Source organism: Nannobrachium achirus, assembly GCF_963921795.1.
Source record: "Nannobrachium achirus genome assembly, chromosome: 3".
NCBI lineage: Eukaryota > Metazoa > Chordata > Actinopteri > Myctophiformes > Myctophidae > Nannobrachium > Nannobrachium achirus.
The window spans coordinates 57,079,171-57,097,899 of record NC_137812.1 but is presented as its reverse complement, the minus strand read 5'-3'; the positions used below and the strand labels follow the sequence as shown (position 1 = coordinate 57,097,899).

The 18,729-nt window shown below is 43.8% G+C and overlaps 1 protein-coding gene across 1 annotated transcript in view; it reads left to right on the top strand.

Moving 5' to 3' along the window:
- The window catches only part of tll1 (tolloid-like 1), a gene marked incomplete at both ends in the record, with an annotated part of 72,307 nt that overhangs the window by 10,365 nt on the left and 43,213 nt on the right, over positions 1–18,729 (top strand). The window contains 4 exons of the mRNA XM_080722828.1: positions 15,660–15,782; positions 15,932–16,015; positions 17,201–17,374; positions 18,026–18,143. Coding sequence (XP_080578954.1) covers positions 15,660–15,782; positions 15,932–16,015; positions 17,201–17,374; positions 18,026–18,143 — 499 coding nt within the window. The remainder of the gene's footprint in view (positions 1–15,659; positions 15,783–15,931; positions 16,016–17,200; positions 17,375–18,025; positions 18,144–18,729) is intronic.

Below are 18,729 nucleotides of genomic sequence, written 5' to 3'. Positions count from 1 at the left end.
AGCTTACGTGTGTGTGTGTGTGTGTGTGTGTGTGTGTGTGTGTGTGTGTGTGTGTGTGTGTGTGTGTGTGTGTGTGTGTGTGAGTGGAGCCCACCATGTCGTGACAACAAGCAGGGGGCTACTGTTCACCCCTTCCCCCTTTCTCCATAGGAAGGAAACTGTGTCCGTGTGTGCGTGCATGAGTATGTGAGTGTGCTTACGTGTAAGCAAGAAAGATGAAAGCAAGATACATGCATATATATGGTGTATGTGCATGTAATGAATGTGTAAGGGCAAGTGTGCATACTGTATTTGTGCATTATGTTTGTGTATGACAGAAAAATATTGATAGAGAGAGAGGGAGAGAGAGAGAGAGAGAGAGAGAGAGAGTGTGTGTGTGTGTGTGTGTGTGTGTGTGTGTGTGTGTGTGTGTGTGTGTGTGTGTGTGTGTGTGTGTGTGTGTGTGTGTGTGTGTTTGTGTGTGCGTATGTGTGTGCGTATGTGTGTGCGTGTGGTGAAAATGACAGTGCTGGTGTGTACATGTACAGTATGTTCACATACGGTACTCTCACTGTATGCATAGATGTGTATGAGGTGTACACGTGTGTGCATGTTCGTGCATGTATGTGTACGACACGTGTGTGTGTGTGTGTGTGTGTGTGTGTGTGTGTGTGTGTGTGTGTGTGTGTGTGTGTGTGTGTGTGTGTGTAACACAGAGACACATAGGCAGCCAGCGGCGTTCTCTCTCTCATATTATATTAAACAGGATTTTCCCGGCCAGAGAGTGCTCTGCCACCCAGCTTCCCAATCCTTCCTGAGGATTCTGGGCTCAGCACTAAACTCTCAGAGAGGAATGTTTGTTTTGGAACGCCGGAGTTCCGCTCACGGAGAAGCCATGAGTCAGCATCGCCTCACGCACGCCTCTTGTACCCAGCATGCTTTGTTCAATTATGAAGTGTTTGCATCCTTTGTGTTACACAAGTTTGATTACGGACGAGCAGTGGGATCGGTCAGATCCCAGGCATGCTCCTATAACTCCCATAAAGAAAGACCCATCGCTCAGGTGGCTGCTTGCCTTGCCCACCGCTGCGGAGGTTGTGGGTTTGAATCCATCGCGGCGCATCCAGCTTTGTCGAGTGTCTATACCACGGGTTTTCAAACTTTTTTGACTCAGGGCACCCCTGTAAATAACCTTTTCAACCACGGCACCCCTGAATTACACTGTTAATTTTTAGAATCTTACATCCTTTTGGAGAAATATCAGTTTCCATCAGAACTGACTGAAAATAACTTTATATTTGACGTTTAACCACTTGAACCCCAGCATGCCTATTCTGGGGGGAAGGTTCACCAAAAATTGCCGATCTACAAGCTCACAACGCGTCACAACGTGACGTGTTGTGAGCTTGTAAAAGAGAGTTGTCGTAGATGGAAAAATAACTCATCAAGTACAGTGCAAATCAGGTCTGTTTTACTAGGCATAGTGAAGTGATATTGATGTAGTGATATTGATGAATTCCAAATATTATCAAATGATCTCGTGGCATCCCTGTACTGGCATCACAGCACCCCAGGGTGTCCCGTCACCCACTTTGAAAACCCCTGGTCTATACGAACACAATTGGCCCGTGTCCAGGGGAGGGAAGCCGGGCGCGGGGAGGGTGATATTCGTCACTGCACGTATTCCTGCCGGCTGGAGTGGCACCTGTCAGCAGGGAGTGTTGGGCGGGAGGAGTAGAGGAAGGTTCTCACCCCATGGAGACGTGAATTCATGGATATTTTTGTGTGTTTGTCACATTCCTAAGCCAATAATCTGATGACCAGCAGTGGAGCTTTGTTTCCTATGGAGACACAAAGGGCCCTATTTTGATTGTCTTATTCTCAGATCTTATGCGTTAATTAAGTGACAACGCCACCATCTTATGCGCAATCCTTATTATGCAAGTCGTGCTGAACACAAACAGTTTACGATTTTTTAAGACTTGCCAGCATATTTAACGCATTGGGGGAGTGTTCATATGTTAATTAAGGGCGCAATGCGGTTTCTGCTGTTATGAACCTTCACTTGAAAAAAGACAACCTGGTCTGAGCACGTCTAGAGCGCAAAAAGAAATGTGTGGTTGTAAGGACACTTGCATTGGTCGTAACAAAGGGACAAGCCTGTATGCATATCAATAGACCTGTTAACTTCTGTAGAGTAGTTGTTAAGTGACATGCGCGTGACATCATTTAATTACCGTCCACCCAAACATTGAATCACCTGCAATGCAACACTGGCCGGCCCTCACGAGTGCACAGAGCGCACAAATCCATATTGGCAGCCAAGACCACTCGGCATTAACTGAGCCATAGCTGTCAATAATGAAGTGATTTTTTAAATTATAAATTCTCCATATTCCTTGGGAAGTCTACTTTCATTTGCGGTATCAGCCATGATTGTATACCTCATTAACATCTATGGTCTTAAGGACCAGCCAATCATTTCTGTTCCAGCCCAGCCAATCAGAGGTTTGCCTGCAGGTTTTTCTCTGGCAAAACCCGAACATGATGACTAGTAATTAAATTCATTTGACTGTCACGCTTTGTTTAGATGTAGATCTTCACCTGGGCATTCGCCATGGCCCAATGTGATGAAACACTGGTAATGTGTACCGGCTGTGACTCTGCGATGATGTCACTCACTATCTGATCAGTGTGACCTGTGCCCTGCTGGTACGGCTATAGTAACTGGATGCAGGGGTGGGCCCTGGGTACAAGGATTCACTGCGGGCCGGGCCCCCCATGAATGTTCTTCCTAGGGGGAGAGGGGGGGGGGGGGGGGGGTTAACCCATTTAGACTGGGAAGGCATTATTACGCATTATTTTGTCCTTAAAATATTGAAAAATAAATATCAGATCTACAAGCTCGCGTGCCGCGTTGCGAGCTTGTAGATCTGCTATTGTTTTTTTAATCGTGAAGATTTGTGCAAGTCTTTGAATATTTCAAATCCTTCTGAGGTTTTTTGAAAAACCTATGTTTCTATTTATGTCAGTGGTGCTCAAACTTTTTTTTGTGAAGGACCACCAAAATGATATGTATTTGGCCACGGACCCCCCATCTCAAAATATTCAGTAGGGTCCCCCCTGAAGCAACATTTGACTTACAAATGTCTGCTTAAAAATACATTTTCATGACTTTTCCAAAATAGCAGATCTACAAGCTCGCAACCGTGCTGTGAGCTTGTAAATCTGCTATTTATCAATAGCTACAGAATAAAATAATGAAAGCCCCTCCACCTTGGGCCCTAGTAACTCAGTCCCACTTTTCCCCCCCATGTGACATCCCTGACTGGACGACTCCCATTCTGGTGTTCTTTTTATTGTCATGTGTGCACATTCACTTGATGAAAAACATGCAACACATGTATATTAAAGGAGCTATAGTCAACCTTTTCTTGAAAAAACAGATGCTAAAATAAAAATAATGTTTCGAAAATATTTTATAAAAAAATAAGCTTCATATATGTGTTTCTATTCAAAAATGACCACAAAAAGTGTAAAATAATGATAAAATAATCATTTTGGCCATTGTTGGGCCGACACTTTGTTTACATCCTAGTCTAACACTATCAAAGAATAGAATGTAAACAAAGTGTAAAAAAAATTGACTATAGCTCCTTTAACTCTATATTAACGCAATATTAACTCTCTCCCCCTATTACACTGTTTCTATCTCAACTTTCCCACATGTCACAATGACACTGTTTCCCCCCCAGCGTTCCCACTGTACATCTCCTCTATATTCCCTCTCTCAGCTTTCCCACTGTCTGTCCCCCACATTGTCAGTTAGTTTATGTTACCACAGCACTCAGACCGCCTGGTGCCTTGCCCTTATTAAACTCACCAAAACTAATAAAAGCAAGGAGGGTTGCACTCAGAGATTTTTTTGTTTCATGTTTAATTGTCCATGTACAGTATGTCATTGCTATTGTGGCTGCAACAATGACATACATGTACAATTAACCATATAATCTTCTCTGACTGTGGCACTCCTTGCTTTTGTTAGTTTCCCCTATGACTACGTTGTCTCCATCTCAGCTCTCCTATACTGTCTGTCTCCATTACAGTGTTTCCCTTCCAGCTTAATTCAGACTGTTTGGGACGATTCGCACTCCACTTTTAGTGCAGAATTTATTTCTGTTCGGTTCGGGGAGTCACAAAATCTCGGTGGCACTGAACAACCGAATTAATGACGGTACCCGTCCCCCCGAACCTCTGAATGACGTCATATTGTAGTTTGGACAGAGCCGAAACAAAATAAATGCGGCTAAAAGTGGAGTATGGATCGGCCCTTAGTCTCCTATATTGTCTCTCTTTCAGCTTTCCTACTGTTGGTCTTGCCTACACTGTATGCCTCTCTCTCCATTCCTGCTGTCTAGCCCAAACACTGGGTTGGGAACCACTGGTCTGTGCTATCATTCTGGTGTCCAGAGTGGACTGCCTGCTCTTCCTTAAAGCACTTGAACCCTAGCGCACCTATTCTAGGCATGTCATAATATAATACAGACCATGAACATTCATTGAAAACGGGTGAACAACGTCGAAAATAGCTGATATTTAAGCTCACAACACGTTACAAGACAACTCATTGTGGGCTTGCAGTTGCAGATTTGCTGCTATTTTCGGTGAGGATATTTGATGTAGAGGGAAGGGGTCAAGTATAGATTGAGTTTAAGGATGAAAAGTAGGAGCGCCCGCTGGCCTAGTGGTCAAGGCGCATACCACATACTAGGCTATGATGCCTGCTGCCGTCGCCGGTTCGATTCCCGATCCGGATGACCTTTGCCACATGTCATTCCCCATCTCCCTCCCCATTTCCTGTCAGTCTACTGTCCTATCAAATAAAGGCATAAAAAAAGCCCAAAAACAAATCTTAAAAAGAAAAAAATAAATATGAAAAGTAACACGTAACACATTTCACACTCCATACCATGGGAATTGTAATAATCACGCAATTACCGGTATGTTCTCAACTTGTTGATTTATAGTCTTAATTTCCTGTAAGGCTTTTCCTAGTTTGGGGCTGGGGTAGGAGGAGGTGAGGTAACATTTCACTGTTTAATATCAGTTCAAGAGGTGAGCAGTTTGGAATTGATTATCACCATCTGCATCATCACTGCACAACCAAAGCTGTCTGCTGGAAATGCACACATAAGACTCTCTGACTTACTGTACGCACGCACGCACGCACGCACGCACGCACGCACGCACACACACACACACACACACACACACACACACACACACACACACACACACACACACACACACACACACACACACACACACACACAAACACACAAACACACAAAGTTGATGATGGACATTTAGCATTTCAGGACAGTAATAGCTGAGAATTACTACGGTGATCTTGTGAGAACAATGGTAGGGTTGTGTGTGCGTGCGTGTGTGTGTGCATGTGTGCGCGCGTGTGTGTGGAGATACAGTATATGTCCGTGGAGGTATGCAATTTGATCTCTGGTTACAGTGAGACAATAACATATGATTAGTCATATGCTGGTCAAAGTGGGGACAAAATTGGTGTACGACTGAAAGGTTGGGGTTCTGGGATATGGAATGAATATAAGTCAATGCAATCTCCTCCTTGAGAACTCAACACGTGTGCGCATACTGTACACGCGGCGTGTGTGTGTGGTGTTTGTGTGGGACCCAGACAGTCTGACCCCAAAGATGCTTTGTCCTTATCTGACCTATTCAGCAACACGCACGCACGCACGCACGCACGCACACACACACACACACACACACACACACACACACTCACTCAGAAATCAGAACACATCAAATATTTATCGACAAACATGGGTTTTTAACTCGGTTTTAACACTCTCTCTCTCTCTCTCTCTCTCTCTCTCTCTCTCTCTCTCTCACACACACACACACACACACACACACACACACACACACACACACACACACACACACACACACACACACACACACACACACACACACACACACACACACATACACACGTTATTCATGATTATTCTATTTTCTGCAGCAGGGGTAGATAATCCCCTCTTTTCTGATTTATTTTTACTCTCCCTCTTTCTCTCTCTCTCTCTCTCTCTCTCTCTCTCTCTTTCTTGCCCCCCCTCTGACATTCTCATCTTTTCCTCCGATACTCACTGAGGTCCACAGTCCATATTTATAGCTTATACTGTATATGGTTGCACTAAGAGCAAAATGAACAGACAAGTAAATAAAATAATTGTTTTGATAATAAATTACACAATGAATCAATTATACACTACTCTTTTTTTATATATCTTTCTTTTTCTTCAAAAAGAGGCTGTCAAGCTTATACATATTTTCACAAAAATGTTACTATGAAAATTACTAAGTAAAAAAGTGGGAACTCGGGATGACAACCATGAAAAATATCTTTGTTGCATAATTTATTATCTGTATTCTTTATAAATCCATATTATTTCATTGTATTGACATTGTTCACTGTAATTCATCAACCTCGCCAAAACAAATTCCTCATACTGTATACCTGCAAACACAACAGACCATTCTTATAAAAACAGACATTACTGTAACACTGAGGTGCTCAGCAGAGATTGTTGGTGCTCCTGGAGTACTCACAGATAGGCTGGCATATCCAGGGGTGTCACAAGGGGGGGGACTGAGTTACTAGGGCCCAAGGTGGAGGGGCCTTAATTATTTCATACTTTAGCTATTGAAAAAATAGCAGATTTGCAAGCTCAAGTCTGAGTGCCGTGCTGTGAGCTTGTAGATATGGAGCGAACACGTTAGTTCATGGGTTAGTTCAGCTGTAGTCAGCTGTCAGTCAGCTCTGTTTTCATTCCTCATTCTCATATCTGCTGGTCATTACGTCACATGACTGTCATACTCCAATCAAAGCTCTCAATCAGTAGGGAAGGCTCCTTTAAATACGGCTTGCTTTCTCTACCTATGCTTGGTTTCCGAAGCTTCGGAATCATTCGCTGCTAGCTGCCTCCTCCACCCCAGCCTCCACCTTTGCACGATCAGTCAGGCTAAGCTCAAATACTTGTGATTGTGACTAAGTTACATGTCTTGTATTGCTATTGTTCTGCTATTGTATCCCTATGGGGGGTATTGCTTAGCGTTCCCTGATTTTGCTTAGCATGCTCCAAAAAGCATGCACAAAATTCAGGGAACAGCTCCGAACGCGGAGCTCATTAACGCCAAGATTAACTGTACTGTATTCCATTTATGCAATAAATTTGGTGCCCAGAATTTGGTGCGACACCCCTGGGCATATCACAGATCGAAGGGTGTCTGTTCTATGCCAATATTAGGTTGACTTTAACTAACATACTACCAGTAAGACTCCCTAATCGGGAGATAAGCGACCGCCAGGTCACATACACAATCCATGTTGATGACATGGCTTTAAAGATACTATGTACCGCTTTGCGTGATTTTAGGGCTAAATCTGTTGGAGCAGTGTCCAAAAATGTGTTTTGTAAGAATTGGCCTCATGGTGGCTCTAGAAGAGGGCCATGTGAGAAATGCGGGATGGAGGTTGTGGTTTGGCAGAGTGTGTGTGCAAAGTTTGGCATGGATAGGGGCAATGGTGGCGGAGATATGAAGTAGGGGAAAAGTGTGACGTGACGTGACTGACTGACTGACTGACTGACTGACAGACAGACAGACAGACAGACAGCCAGTGGAGGTTTTGATAGTAACTGCAACCTGACGGTCGCAATCAGAAGCAAAATGTCATAGATATCTCTGGAATTTTCACCCTATTGTCATGTGTATTTAGCTTAGTTTTTGTGGAGCAGCATGACTGACTGTGGAACCCCATTTAATAAACACAAGCATCTAGGTATAAACCTATAAATAAGAGAAGTGTTTTTCTTTGACACTAAAGCCTAAGACATCCTTGAAGCTGACATTGATTTCACTGTAAACTCCATGATGTGACGCAACCCCCCGTGCAAAAGACAAAAGACGCTTATTTACTCCATGGTATTTCACAAAACTGAAAAAGATCAACTCCAACTCTCAAATAAATCTTCTGTCTCCATCTCCGTCTCTCCATTTCAAAACCAAAACACATGCAATGCCTTCTGGACTCCCCATTTCCGTAATTCCTCAAACACTCAAGAGAGGATCACCTAAGCCTAATCATGGGTGCCAATCTGCAGGGCCAGGCTGTAGCATCTCTCCCCGAGCTCCTTGAAGGGTTAATTCTGAACAGCCAGCTCACACAGTGATTACTTTATGAAAATCCTTCGCCGCAGCGCTGAGATAATCCCTTTTTAATATCGCGGTACACTCATCATATTCACATTCATAAGTCATATGTAATAATAATATCACACACATAATGACAGACAGACAGACAGACAGAATGACAAATGGATGGAGGATTGGTACACACGTGTGCACTCACATGCATCCATGTGACCTTAGCCTACCTACAGAGTGACTGACCTTATATCTGCCTAATGAGGACCTTTAATGAGGTGTTTTTTGCTTGCGTGCTGGTGTGTGTGCTCTGCAAAGTGTGTGTCTGTGTGCTAGCTGTACCCCACGGAGAGCTTCAGTCACATTGCATGCGAAATGTCAAAGAACAGTAAGAACACTAGAATTGAACAGTTTGCACAGTAGCCGAAGAGCGTTCATTTACCCACTACTTGAAACCTATTTTCACACATATAGTCGTGGAAAGTAACAGGCTGTTTTTCTTTAAATTGTCGGGAGACTTTTGAATGCTCAAAATAGGGACGCCAGGTTGAAAGCGGTTAAAAAACTAGAGGTTGGCAAAAAAAAAACGATGTGTTAGAAAAAAGGGAAGCCAGTTTGAAAGTGAGAAATGAATCTATGATTGCAGAAATAAAACAAGTGTGTAGGTTATTAAGTGTCGATCTAAAATCAGATCAATATGCAAAAAACATTCATAGGTGAAGGAAATATGAATAAAATACCTGAATTGTTTGCTTCAATGTGAAGCTAGGGGGTGACGCCCCTGCACGTTTCTGTACAATCAGAGCATCATGAGTCGGACACTGCTTACTGTATGTGCAGGTACAGTAAGCACAGCGTAATGAGTATGAGACTGTATCTGTGTTTTTACGGATGTGTTTGACTAAGTGTGGAAGTGAGTTTGTTAAATAGTATTTATGCTCTTGGCAAACAGAAAACACAAACGCACTAACGTGTGAGCGCGCTCACACAGCTTTCGTCATAGTGTGTGGGATTGATGTTTTACGCTGGGCTCCAGTGTAAAGCTGTGGTGTGGGCAGAGATTGTGTTCTGATCGATCGCGTGCTGACAGGCTAGATGGCATCAACACACTGCTAACACTGTGAGATAGTGACAGTGTACAAACAGAAGGCAGCATTTGGTGCATTACTGCTGCCTGTGCTGTGTGTGTGTGTGTGTGTGTGTGTGTGTGTGTGTGTGTGTGTGTGTGTGTGTGTGTGTGTGTGTGTGTGTGTGTGTGTGTGTGTGTGTGTGTGTGTGTGTCTGTCACATGCATGCATGTTTCTTCAGGTGATGTATCCATGCATGTACCAGTATTCTTTGCACACAAGCACAGGTGTTTATGTGACAGTGTGACTACATGACTACATGGGGTGCGTGCGTGCGTGCGTGCGTGCGTGCGTGCGTGCGTGCGTGCGTGCGTGCGTGCGTGCGTGCGTGCGTGCGTGCGTGCGCGCGTGCGCGCGTGCGTGTGCCTGTGTGTGTGTGTTGTTGATGCCTTGGTGGTGGTGCAGTGCCTCAGATGAAGGGTAAACAGCGAGGTAGTGGTCAGCATGCTGCAGGTCCCCAGGTGCATCGTGGTGCTATTTAGATCAATATAAAGACTCCTCACTCCTTCTCTACCTCGTTTCACTATACCTCACTACAGGGGTGTCGCACCAAACTCTGGGCCCTGGGTACAAGGATTCACTGTGGGCCCCCTCATGAATGTTCTTCATAGTGGGAAGGGGTTTAACCCATTTAGAGAACTGGGAACGCATTATTACACACAATTTTGTGCGTTAACTATTGAAAAATAGCAGATACCGGTATACAAGCTCACAGCGTGGCACCGAGTGCCGCGCTGCGAGCTTGTAGATCTGCTGTTTTTGAAAAATCATGAAAAGTCTGAATATTTCAAATCCTTTTAAGGTTTTTTGAAAAACCTGTTTCTACGTCAGTGGTGCTCCAACATTTTCATGCCAAAATGATATGTATTTGGCCACAGACCCCCATCTCAAAATATTTAGTTCCAGGGACCCTCCAGAAGAAAAATGTCAGTTACAAATGTTCGCTTAAAATATACATATATTGAAAGATTTGCACACATTTTCACGACTTTTCAAAAATAGCAGATCTACAAGCTCGCAGCGCGGCACTCGGTGCCGCGCTGTGAGCTTGTATATCTGCTATTTTTCAATAATTAAGGCCCCTCCACCTTGGGCCCTAGTAACTCAGTCCCACTTTTCCCCACCCTTGTGACGCACCTGTCCCTACACCTCACTCTGCTATCCTCTCATCACCCACCCCCTCCTCCCTTCTTCTCTCTCCTTCCTGCTCCTCCTCCTCCCTCCCTCCAACTCCGCATCAGCCTTCCTCCTCTCCTCCCTTCCTCCTGCCTTGACTTTGGTTTATTTGTGGCGTCTCTGTGGATTAACAGGACCGCAACAATCAATGGACTCTTCTCACCACTACTACACTGTACACTGTACTGTATGTATGTCTCCTCCCTGTGCTCATCCTCTCCCTCTCTCTCTCTCTCTCTCTCTCTCTCTCTCTCTCTCTCTCTCTCTCACCCTCTTTCTGCTTGTGTCAGCTGCTTTGCAAAACTTTAAGTCCTTGTAGTCTGCCCTGCTAGCACTGTAATGTTTACTTTGTAGCAAAAAGATATACATATATATATATATATATATATATATATATATATATATACACTGCTGTCACTGTAAGGCCAACTCCTCCACAACTACACTATTAATTACATACATAGACACCACAATGCGCTGTGAGTTTATAGATCTTCTATTTCCGGCACATGACACCGCCGTACAACAAAGCACGAATCGGGCTCAACCATAAGTATGCATAACGTCACTGTCGGGCAGAAACCTCGTATCTCCAAGTTTCAAATGTATACGTTTTTTCGTGAAGTAAAGCCCTGCTTCACCATACAAGACTGTCGCACAAAACTAGTGAAAATATCAGATCTACAAGCACACAACGCCTTGCGGTTTAAATCATTTTTAAAATGATAAATACTAAACGTTTTTGGACAGGTTTCCACCAAACAACAACGATAACCTGCATGGGCTTGTAAGGTGTCGCCCTTTCTTCTTTGACGATGGGTTCCCAGATTGGTAAGAAATCAACACTGGTGCATGCGGGTGGCGAAGAGGTCAAACTCAACCACTAGCAGAGTCTAAATGTCTCAATTGTTAAACATCAGCATCACGTCATTTACAAGACGTTTAGGGAATGCTGGTCCCTCATTGGCTGTTAATGATAAGGTTGCCATAAATGCTGGTCCCTGATTGGGCTACAGGCTTAAACACACATAGCATACCTACCTACCTACATACGCAGCCGAACACAGTACTTACGCGCTCTGCTGTGGCAAGTAACAACACGTATTCTAAGATTTCAGTCTGAGAGACCGTCCACCATCGGTGGTCTGTGCTGTGGCTCTAATGTCAACTAAATTAGGGTCCTTGAAGAAACCTGAGAACCGCACACAGTATGTCTATAGTACACCGTCCCCAGACCAACAGGAGGGGGTTGGCAGCAGTGACAGGAGATCACAAGTGCACTTTAGGGGGAATGACTCAATCAAGGAGGAAATACAAATGTGAAAAAAGCAAATTAACACACTGTAGTCCTGGGGAAACTTTATTTTTTTCCACTAGATAAACTTTTTGTGAATCAGACGCCATTGGAAATTGATGGAAATCAGATGAGTGTGAGATAAAGTGTAAAGTGTAAAAGTGTAAAAAGTGTAAAAAGTGTAAAATCAGTCATTACGATGCCATCAAGGCCTGCCAAAATACATTTCAGTTGACTAAATCAACTGTAGATTTAGTTGACTAAAATTAGACTAAAACTAATACTTTTCAGGTGACTAAATTATGACTAAAACTAAAATACATTAACATTCAAAAGACTATTACTAAAAATAAATCAAAATTTGCTGTCAAAAACAACACTGTTTGCAAGTGTGGTTGCCGTGACTATCGAGCTAGCACCACTCTTCAAATGTTTTTCCTTTCATTTCCAATTGCAACTGATTTCCATCAATTTCCAATGGTATCTGATTCACAAAATCTAGTGGAAAAAAATAAAGTTTCCCCAGTACTACAGTGTGTTTCCCTGTCGGGCAACCACACTAATAAGAAAACAGCAAATTAACTCTTATTGATCACAGAAATGTTGCTGTGAATTAGGGCATTCACCAAATATTAGAATATTCGAATATCAAAGTCACTATTCAACGTTGTTCACCGAAGTCGAATATTCGCTTAGTTTTATTTTTTAATTGTTTTGTCTTTAAAAATATATATATATTTCTTCATGGTTTATAAATCTTGGCTAGATAGGAAGTCATAAGAACCCTGACAAGCACTTGGAATTGTAGGTATTACATTTAATGTGACTCGGTTCTGCAGATAAATATTGTGAAAATAGCAGATCTGCTCACAACGCCTCGCGTTGTGAGCATGTAGACCGGCTATTTTCACAATGTTCGCCTCTTGCTTACTTAATATTTGACATTTTGGCCAGTCCTGTCGAATATTCGACTATTCGAATACTTTGAGGTCGAATAATTAGAATACTAAAAATCACTATTCGTGAATGCCCTACTGTGAATAATAATCACAACAAACTGCTCGTTCAGCAGCTTTCTCCGTGTAGAAAGCACCTCCAAAGAGCTCCAGAAACCCTCCCATGGGACCAATAAAACACATACATACACAATGGGCTTGACCTCTAACCTTCTATTATAGATCATAATGGCTTTACTGATTAAATCGGCCAAGGTCCTCATCTTATCTGTCCAATCTGTAAGCCATACATCTCCATTCAGCTGTACACACTCCCCGTCCGTATTGGATAGAGATGATGTGAAAACCATATGTCGGCCATTGTGGCTACGTTCCCCCGCGCAACAATGGCACGGAGTGGCGCACAATGGCACCCTGAGCACCACTTCCTGTAGTGGCTATCCTGATTAGGTAAATGACAAGCTATTATTCCTCCCCCGTTTGCCATTGTTAGCACGTTAGCGAGCCCACCGAAACCCCATGGAGAGCCATAACCTTGCTAAGCTAATCACTGAGTGATAGTGATGGTTATCTCCAAGGCTATCGCCCCGTGTCGAGAGGTTGGGAGATACAGGGAGGAGAGGGCGAGAGAGGACAGAAGAGAGCAGGGAGAGAGAGTAGGACTAGCAGAGGGCAGCGGAGCAGGAGAAGGATATCAAATGGAATCCAACCACCTTAAAAAAAACGGTTAAACTCTTTTCACCTGACCTGTATATATATTTTTTTCCCGATTGTATTGTATTGTATTGTATTGTGTACTCTTCTGCTTTGGCAATGTAAACGTATGTTTTCTCATGCCAATAAAGCCCTTTGAATTGAGAGAGAGAGAGAGAGAGAGAGCGAGAGAGAGAGAGAGAGAGAGGGGGGGGGGGGGGAGAGGAGAGAGAGAGAGAGAGAGAGATACTTGCCAAGGGCTTACACATGGCCTGATCTCGGACCACTGTAAAAGAGTCCTGGGGCGGAGTGTGTGTGTGTGTGTGTGTGTGTGTGTGTGTGTGTGTGTGTGTGTGTGTGTGCGTGTGTGTGTGTGTGTGTGTGTGTGTGTGTGTGTCCACACTACACACACACACGCGCGTGCACTCACACATTTTAAGCTCATTGGGTGCTGTGTGTGTGTCAGATGTGGAACAATAATGTTATGATCTAGTTCAGCGAAGGGTTTCGGCTTAGTAGATTTTCAGTTAACAGGGACAAATGCACATGCACACGTGCCACAACTCACACATACATACACAGAGTCAGTGAATAATATGTAGGTCATTTGTCTTAACCTGCTGGCTGAAAGCATGCTTCCAAGAGCACCAAATAAAACCCGTAATGCTTCGTATTCAATCCAGTTTCTTTAGTGACTGGCAACCTATAGAGGCACAAATAAATCCCACATTACATTAAATAGAATGAAAAAAAAAAAACGTATGGGTCAATTTACATACTCTCAGTGTTAAATGAACTCTCAGGATTTTGCACTGTAGCATTCACAGTACACAGTCAAATATCTATGGTTAACTCCGCACACTGAGAATTTGACTGTCCAAGACTGATCCCGGAAATGCAGAGGTCGATTATGTCACAATGAAAACTGTCGAGGAAGGGCTGGTAGCAGAATGCTTAGTGTGTCCACAACAGAGTGTCTGAATGTACAAATGGAACCCCTGGGAGTCCCTGGACCCCACTTTGAGAACCTTCCCCTCTCTGTCGCCCTACACTACAAAGCTGGAACTGGAGAGAGAACCCACAGCTATACTTTATTTAAAGATTATCTTTTGCTTTATTTTGATAGGACAGAGAGCAGAGAGACAGGACAGACAGGGGGTGACATGCTGTAAAGTGCCTCAGGTTGAACTGGGGTCAGCAGGGGCGTCACAAGGGGGGGAAAAGTGGGACTGAGTTACTAGGGCCCAAGGTGGAGGGGCCTTAATTATTTTATACTTTAGCTATTGAAAAATAGCAGATGTACAAGCTCACTGTGCGGCACCGAGGGCTGTTCTGCAAGCTTGTAGATCTGATATTTTTTGAAAAGTCGTGAAAATGTGTGCAAATCTTTGAATAGTACATGTATTTTTTAAGCGAAGGTCTGTGGCCAAATACATATCATTTTGGGGGTCCTTGTCCTTCACATGAAAAGGTTTGTGCAGTATGAGCACCACTGACATAGAAAGAAGGATTTGAAATATTCAAAGACTTTTCTATTTTTCTATTTTTCAAAAATAGCAGATCTACAAGCACTCAGTGGCGCGCTGTGAGCTTGTATATCTGCTATTTTTCAATAGTTAAAGTTCCCAGGGCCCAGAATTTGGTGCGACACCCCTGGAACTGGGGTCAGCTGCGGGAAGGACTATAGCCTTATTTATATGGTGTGCACTCGGTGAGCCACCCCATACTTACTTTTATTCTTAGTCTTGTTGGTGGCGTGTTGGCCACTGCAGTCTAGTCTTATATCTGGTCTAATCTTATATCATCAAAAAGAGGTCTCTCTCTCCACACAAGATTGCAGGTAACATGGCACATGTTTCTGCAGTGACAGAATGCTTCTTCAGTGACGAAAAAAGAAAAAGACAAAAGCCTAGGCTACAACTGCATATCTGCTGCAACTACATTTTCAGTTTTTCAGTTTTAGAAAGTTTGAAAAGTAACACAATAATAATAATAATACAAAATAAATAAAACCAAAACTAACTTCCATCCTTAAATGCTATTGAATGATGAATTATTCACTTAATTAACAACTGTGGCGTAGGCCAGGTGACAAAATTACGTATTTACTGCTTTGATGTTGGCTTTGATGTTAGAATTGATGATGGTGATGTTGATGAACGTGGTGTTTTCTTGGACTTGCAGCTGCGTTCTGGGGGGACATCGCCCTGGACGAGGAGGACCTGCGTATGTTCCAGATCGACAGGACGATAGACCTCACCCAGCACACACACACACATACACACTCCCAACAGGGACACACCACAGGTGAGAAGCGCTATGTTGTGTGTACTGGTAGCGCCTTCCCATAAACCTCTGAACTTCCATGAGTCCGAGTTTCTTCAAGTATATCTTGTTACAGGATATACTTCGTTTGGCATGTCCATATTTTTTATTTTTCTCTTCTCTTGTGTCAGGTGGCCTGGAGGAGGAACACGAGCTTGTCAAGAAGAGTAGTTCATTATACCTGCTGCTGGAGAGGATACGTAGATTTGGTTTTGGTATGGACACTGCACTCTGTTTTACCTACACATTCTCTCTGCTTTACCTACACATTCTCTCTAACCACAATATTACTTGGGTCAGGGCCCTCTTTGTGTCACTACATCAGTGCACTGGGGATGTTTAGGATAGTCAGAGTCAAGTGAGTGCCGATGGAATGCAGACGTGAAACGAGGTGATGTTGCTAATATGCCATTGGATTGTCTTACAGATCATTCAGGAAAATATGAAGGGTCTCGTTTTAATAAATTCCCCAATAACTTGGGTACACATGCCAAATGCCATGTCTAACAATAACTCTGATAACAATTAATAGCCCCACGTACCACTGTATTTACTGTATTATGCGAATGCAAGTTCCTCACAGGAATTGAACACTTACTTGTTTATCCAATATACTTTGTTGTACAAGCTCGCAACCTGTCACGATGGAGTCTTGCGTAGCCAGACAACTACTCCACAATCTCCGAATGCTATATACAGTATATAGTCTAGAACTACACCTCCCTGAATCCGAGAGAGGAAGCTGTCATCTGTTCGCCATTTCCATGAAGATTTATCTTAAAATATATATATCTTTCAGTAAAATAAAATCAATTTACTCTTAAGCATCAAGCTATATTATGCTTAGATGATTTAGATTTATATACGGATACATTTAGTCGGAAGGAGGCGGTCACATCCGCTTTATCGCTTGATCATTTTCATCGTCACTGTCGGGCAGAAACCTTGTATCTCCAAGTTTCAAATTTGTATGTTTTTTTTCGCAAAGTAAAGCCCTGCTTCATCATACAAGGCCGTTGCACAAAAGTAGTGAGAACAGCAGATATACAAGCACACAACGCCTCGCACCGCGAGGCGTTGTGTGCTTGTAGATCGGCTGTTTTCACTAGTTTAAATCATTTTCAAAATGATAAATACAAAACAAACGGTTTTGGACATACAAGGTTTCCACCCGACAACGACGAAATATAACTCATGTAATTGCCCCACTGGCTTGTCACTTTGTCACAAATCTTTGAGTAGCAGCAGTGCTATAGAGAGAGATCTCTCTCTATAGCATGCAATGAGGGCCTCTCCAACTCTTTTTCCCAGGGTGAATCAGGGGCCCAGCACGTCCCTGGGTAGGGGTGCCAGTGTTAAAGTGATTAATGGTAAATATCTCTCTCTCTCTCTTGTCGTAGACTATCTCCCCAAGAACCTGAGTGCGGAGGCCAACAGCCGGAAGCAGCCGGCGGGTAAAGCTGTGAAGCCAGGGGCCTCGGTGCGGAGCCGGGTCCCCCGTGCAGCCACCTCCAGAGCAGAGAGGATCTGGCCTGGTGGGGTCATTCCCTACATCATCGGAGGAAACTTCACCGGTAAAGCCTCACTTACACTTGGTTGCTGTCCGGCAGTAAAAATCTTATATCCATATTTATATTCACAAATTAATGCTCTAGTTGATCATACTACCACATCACACAGAAGCATCAAAAGTAGCAGATCTACAGTATAAGCTCGAAACACGCTTAGAGCATGTAGATCTTATCTGCAAGTTTGACTATTTTTGAATTTGAATCCTGAAAAGTAACTGTTTTTTGCACGTGACGTTGACTAAGTGTAAATCAGCCATAAGCAGCTCACATGCAATATGCAGTGTTCATCATACGGAGAGTAGAAATTTAAGCAAAAGGCGTGAAAGCGTTAAATTAACACTGGATTTACAGTGCATGCAGCCCACTCTGCTCACACACACACACGCACGCACGCAAGCAAGCAAGCACGCACGCACGCACGCACGCACGCACGCACGCACGCACGCACTCACACAAACACACAAGTATTTGTGGGTTCGACCGCCATGGCTGTTTGATGGTTGACATGACGGCCACGTCTCTCTGTGTGTGTGTGTGTGTGTGTGTGTGTGTGTGTGTGTGTGTGTGTGTGTGTGTGTGTGTGTGTGTGTGTGTGTGTGTGTGTGTGTGTGTGTGTGTGTGTGTGTGTGTGCGTGCGTGCGTGTGTGTGTGTAGGCAGTCAGAGGGCCATGTTTAAGCAGGCTATGCGCCACTGGGAGAAGCAGACGTGTGTTACCTTCGTAGAGAAGACTGACGAGGAGAGTTACATCGTCTTCACCTACAGGCCCTGCGGGTGAGTCAGTCTGCAGGGGGTGTGTGTGCGTATGAGTGTGCGTGTGCGTGTGAGTGTGTGCTGTGTGTGAGTGTGTGCGTGCGTGCGTGTGTGTCAGCGGCGTCAGTTCAGAAAAAGCTAAGGTATGGCAACATGACTGGTGTCTTGCACGCGCGCGAGGGCCTTAGCAACAGGCACAATGAAAAGTACATCATATTATTTCCCCCTGTAGCCAAGGTATGGCAGCTGCCATAGCTTGCCATACCCAATTGATGCCTCTGGTGTGTGTGAATGTGTAGTTGCCTGTGTGTGTGTGTATAGTTGTTTTGAGTTAATATAAACATTTCTTGTGTATGAATCTGTGTGTGTGCGTCCGTGCGTGCGTGTGTGTGTGTGTGCGTGTATGTGTGTGTGTGTGTGTGTGTGTGTGTGTGTGTGTGTGTGTGTGTGTGCGTGTGTACAGAAGATTGGGTAGTCGTAGTGACCTGGTCACAGTGAGAGACGACACGGTCACTCAACAATGGCTCCACTTTCCTTCCTGCCACCCCATCCCCCTCTGAGAGTGTGTATGTGTACGTGTGTGCGTGTGTGTGTGTGTGAGCATAGC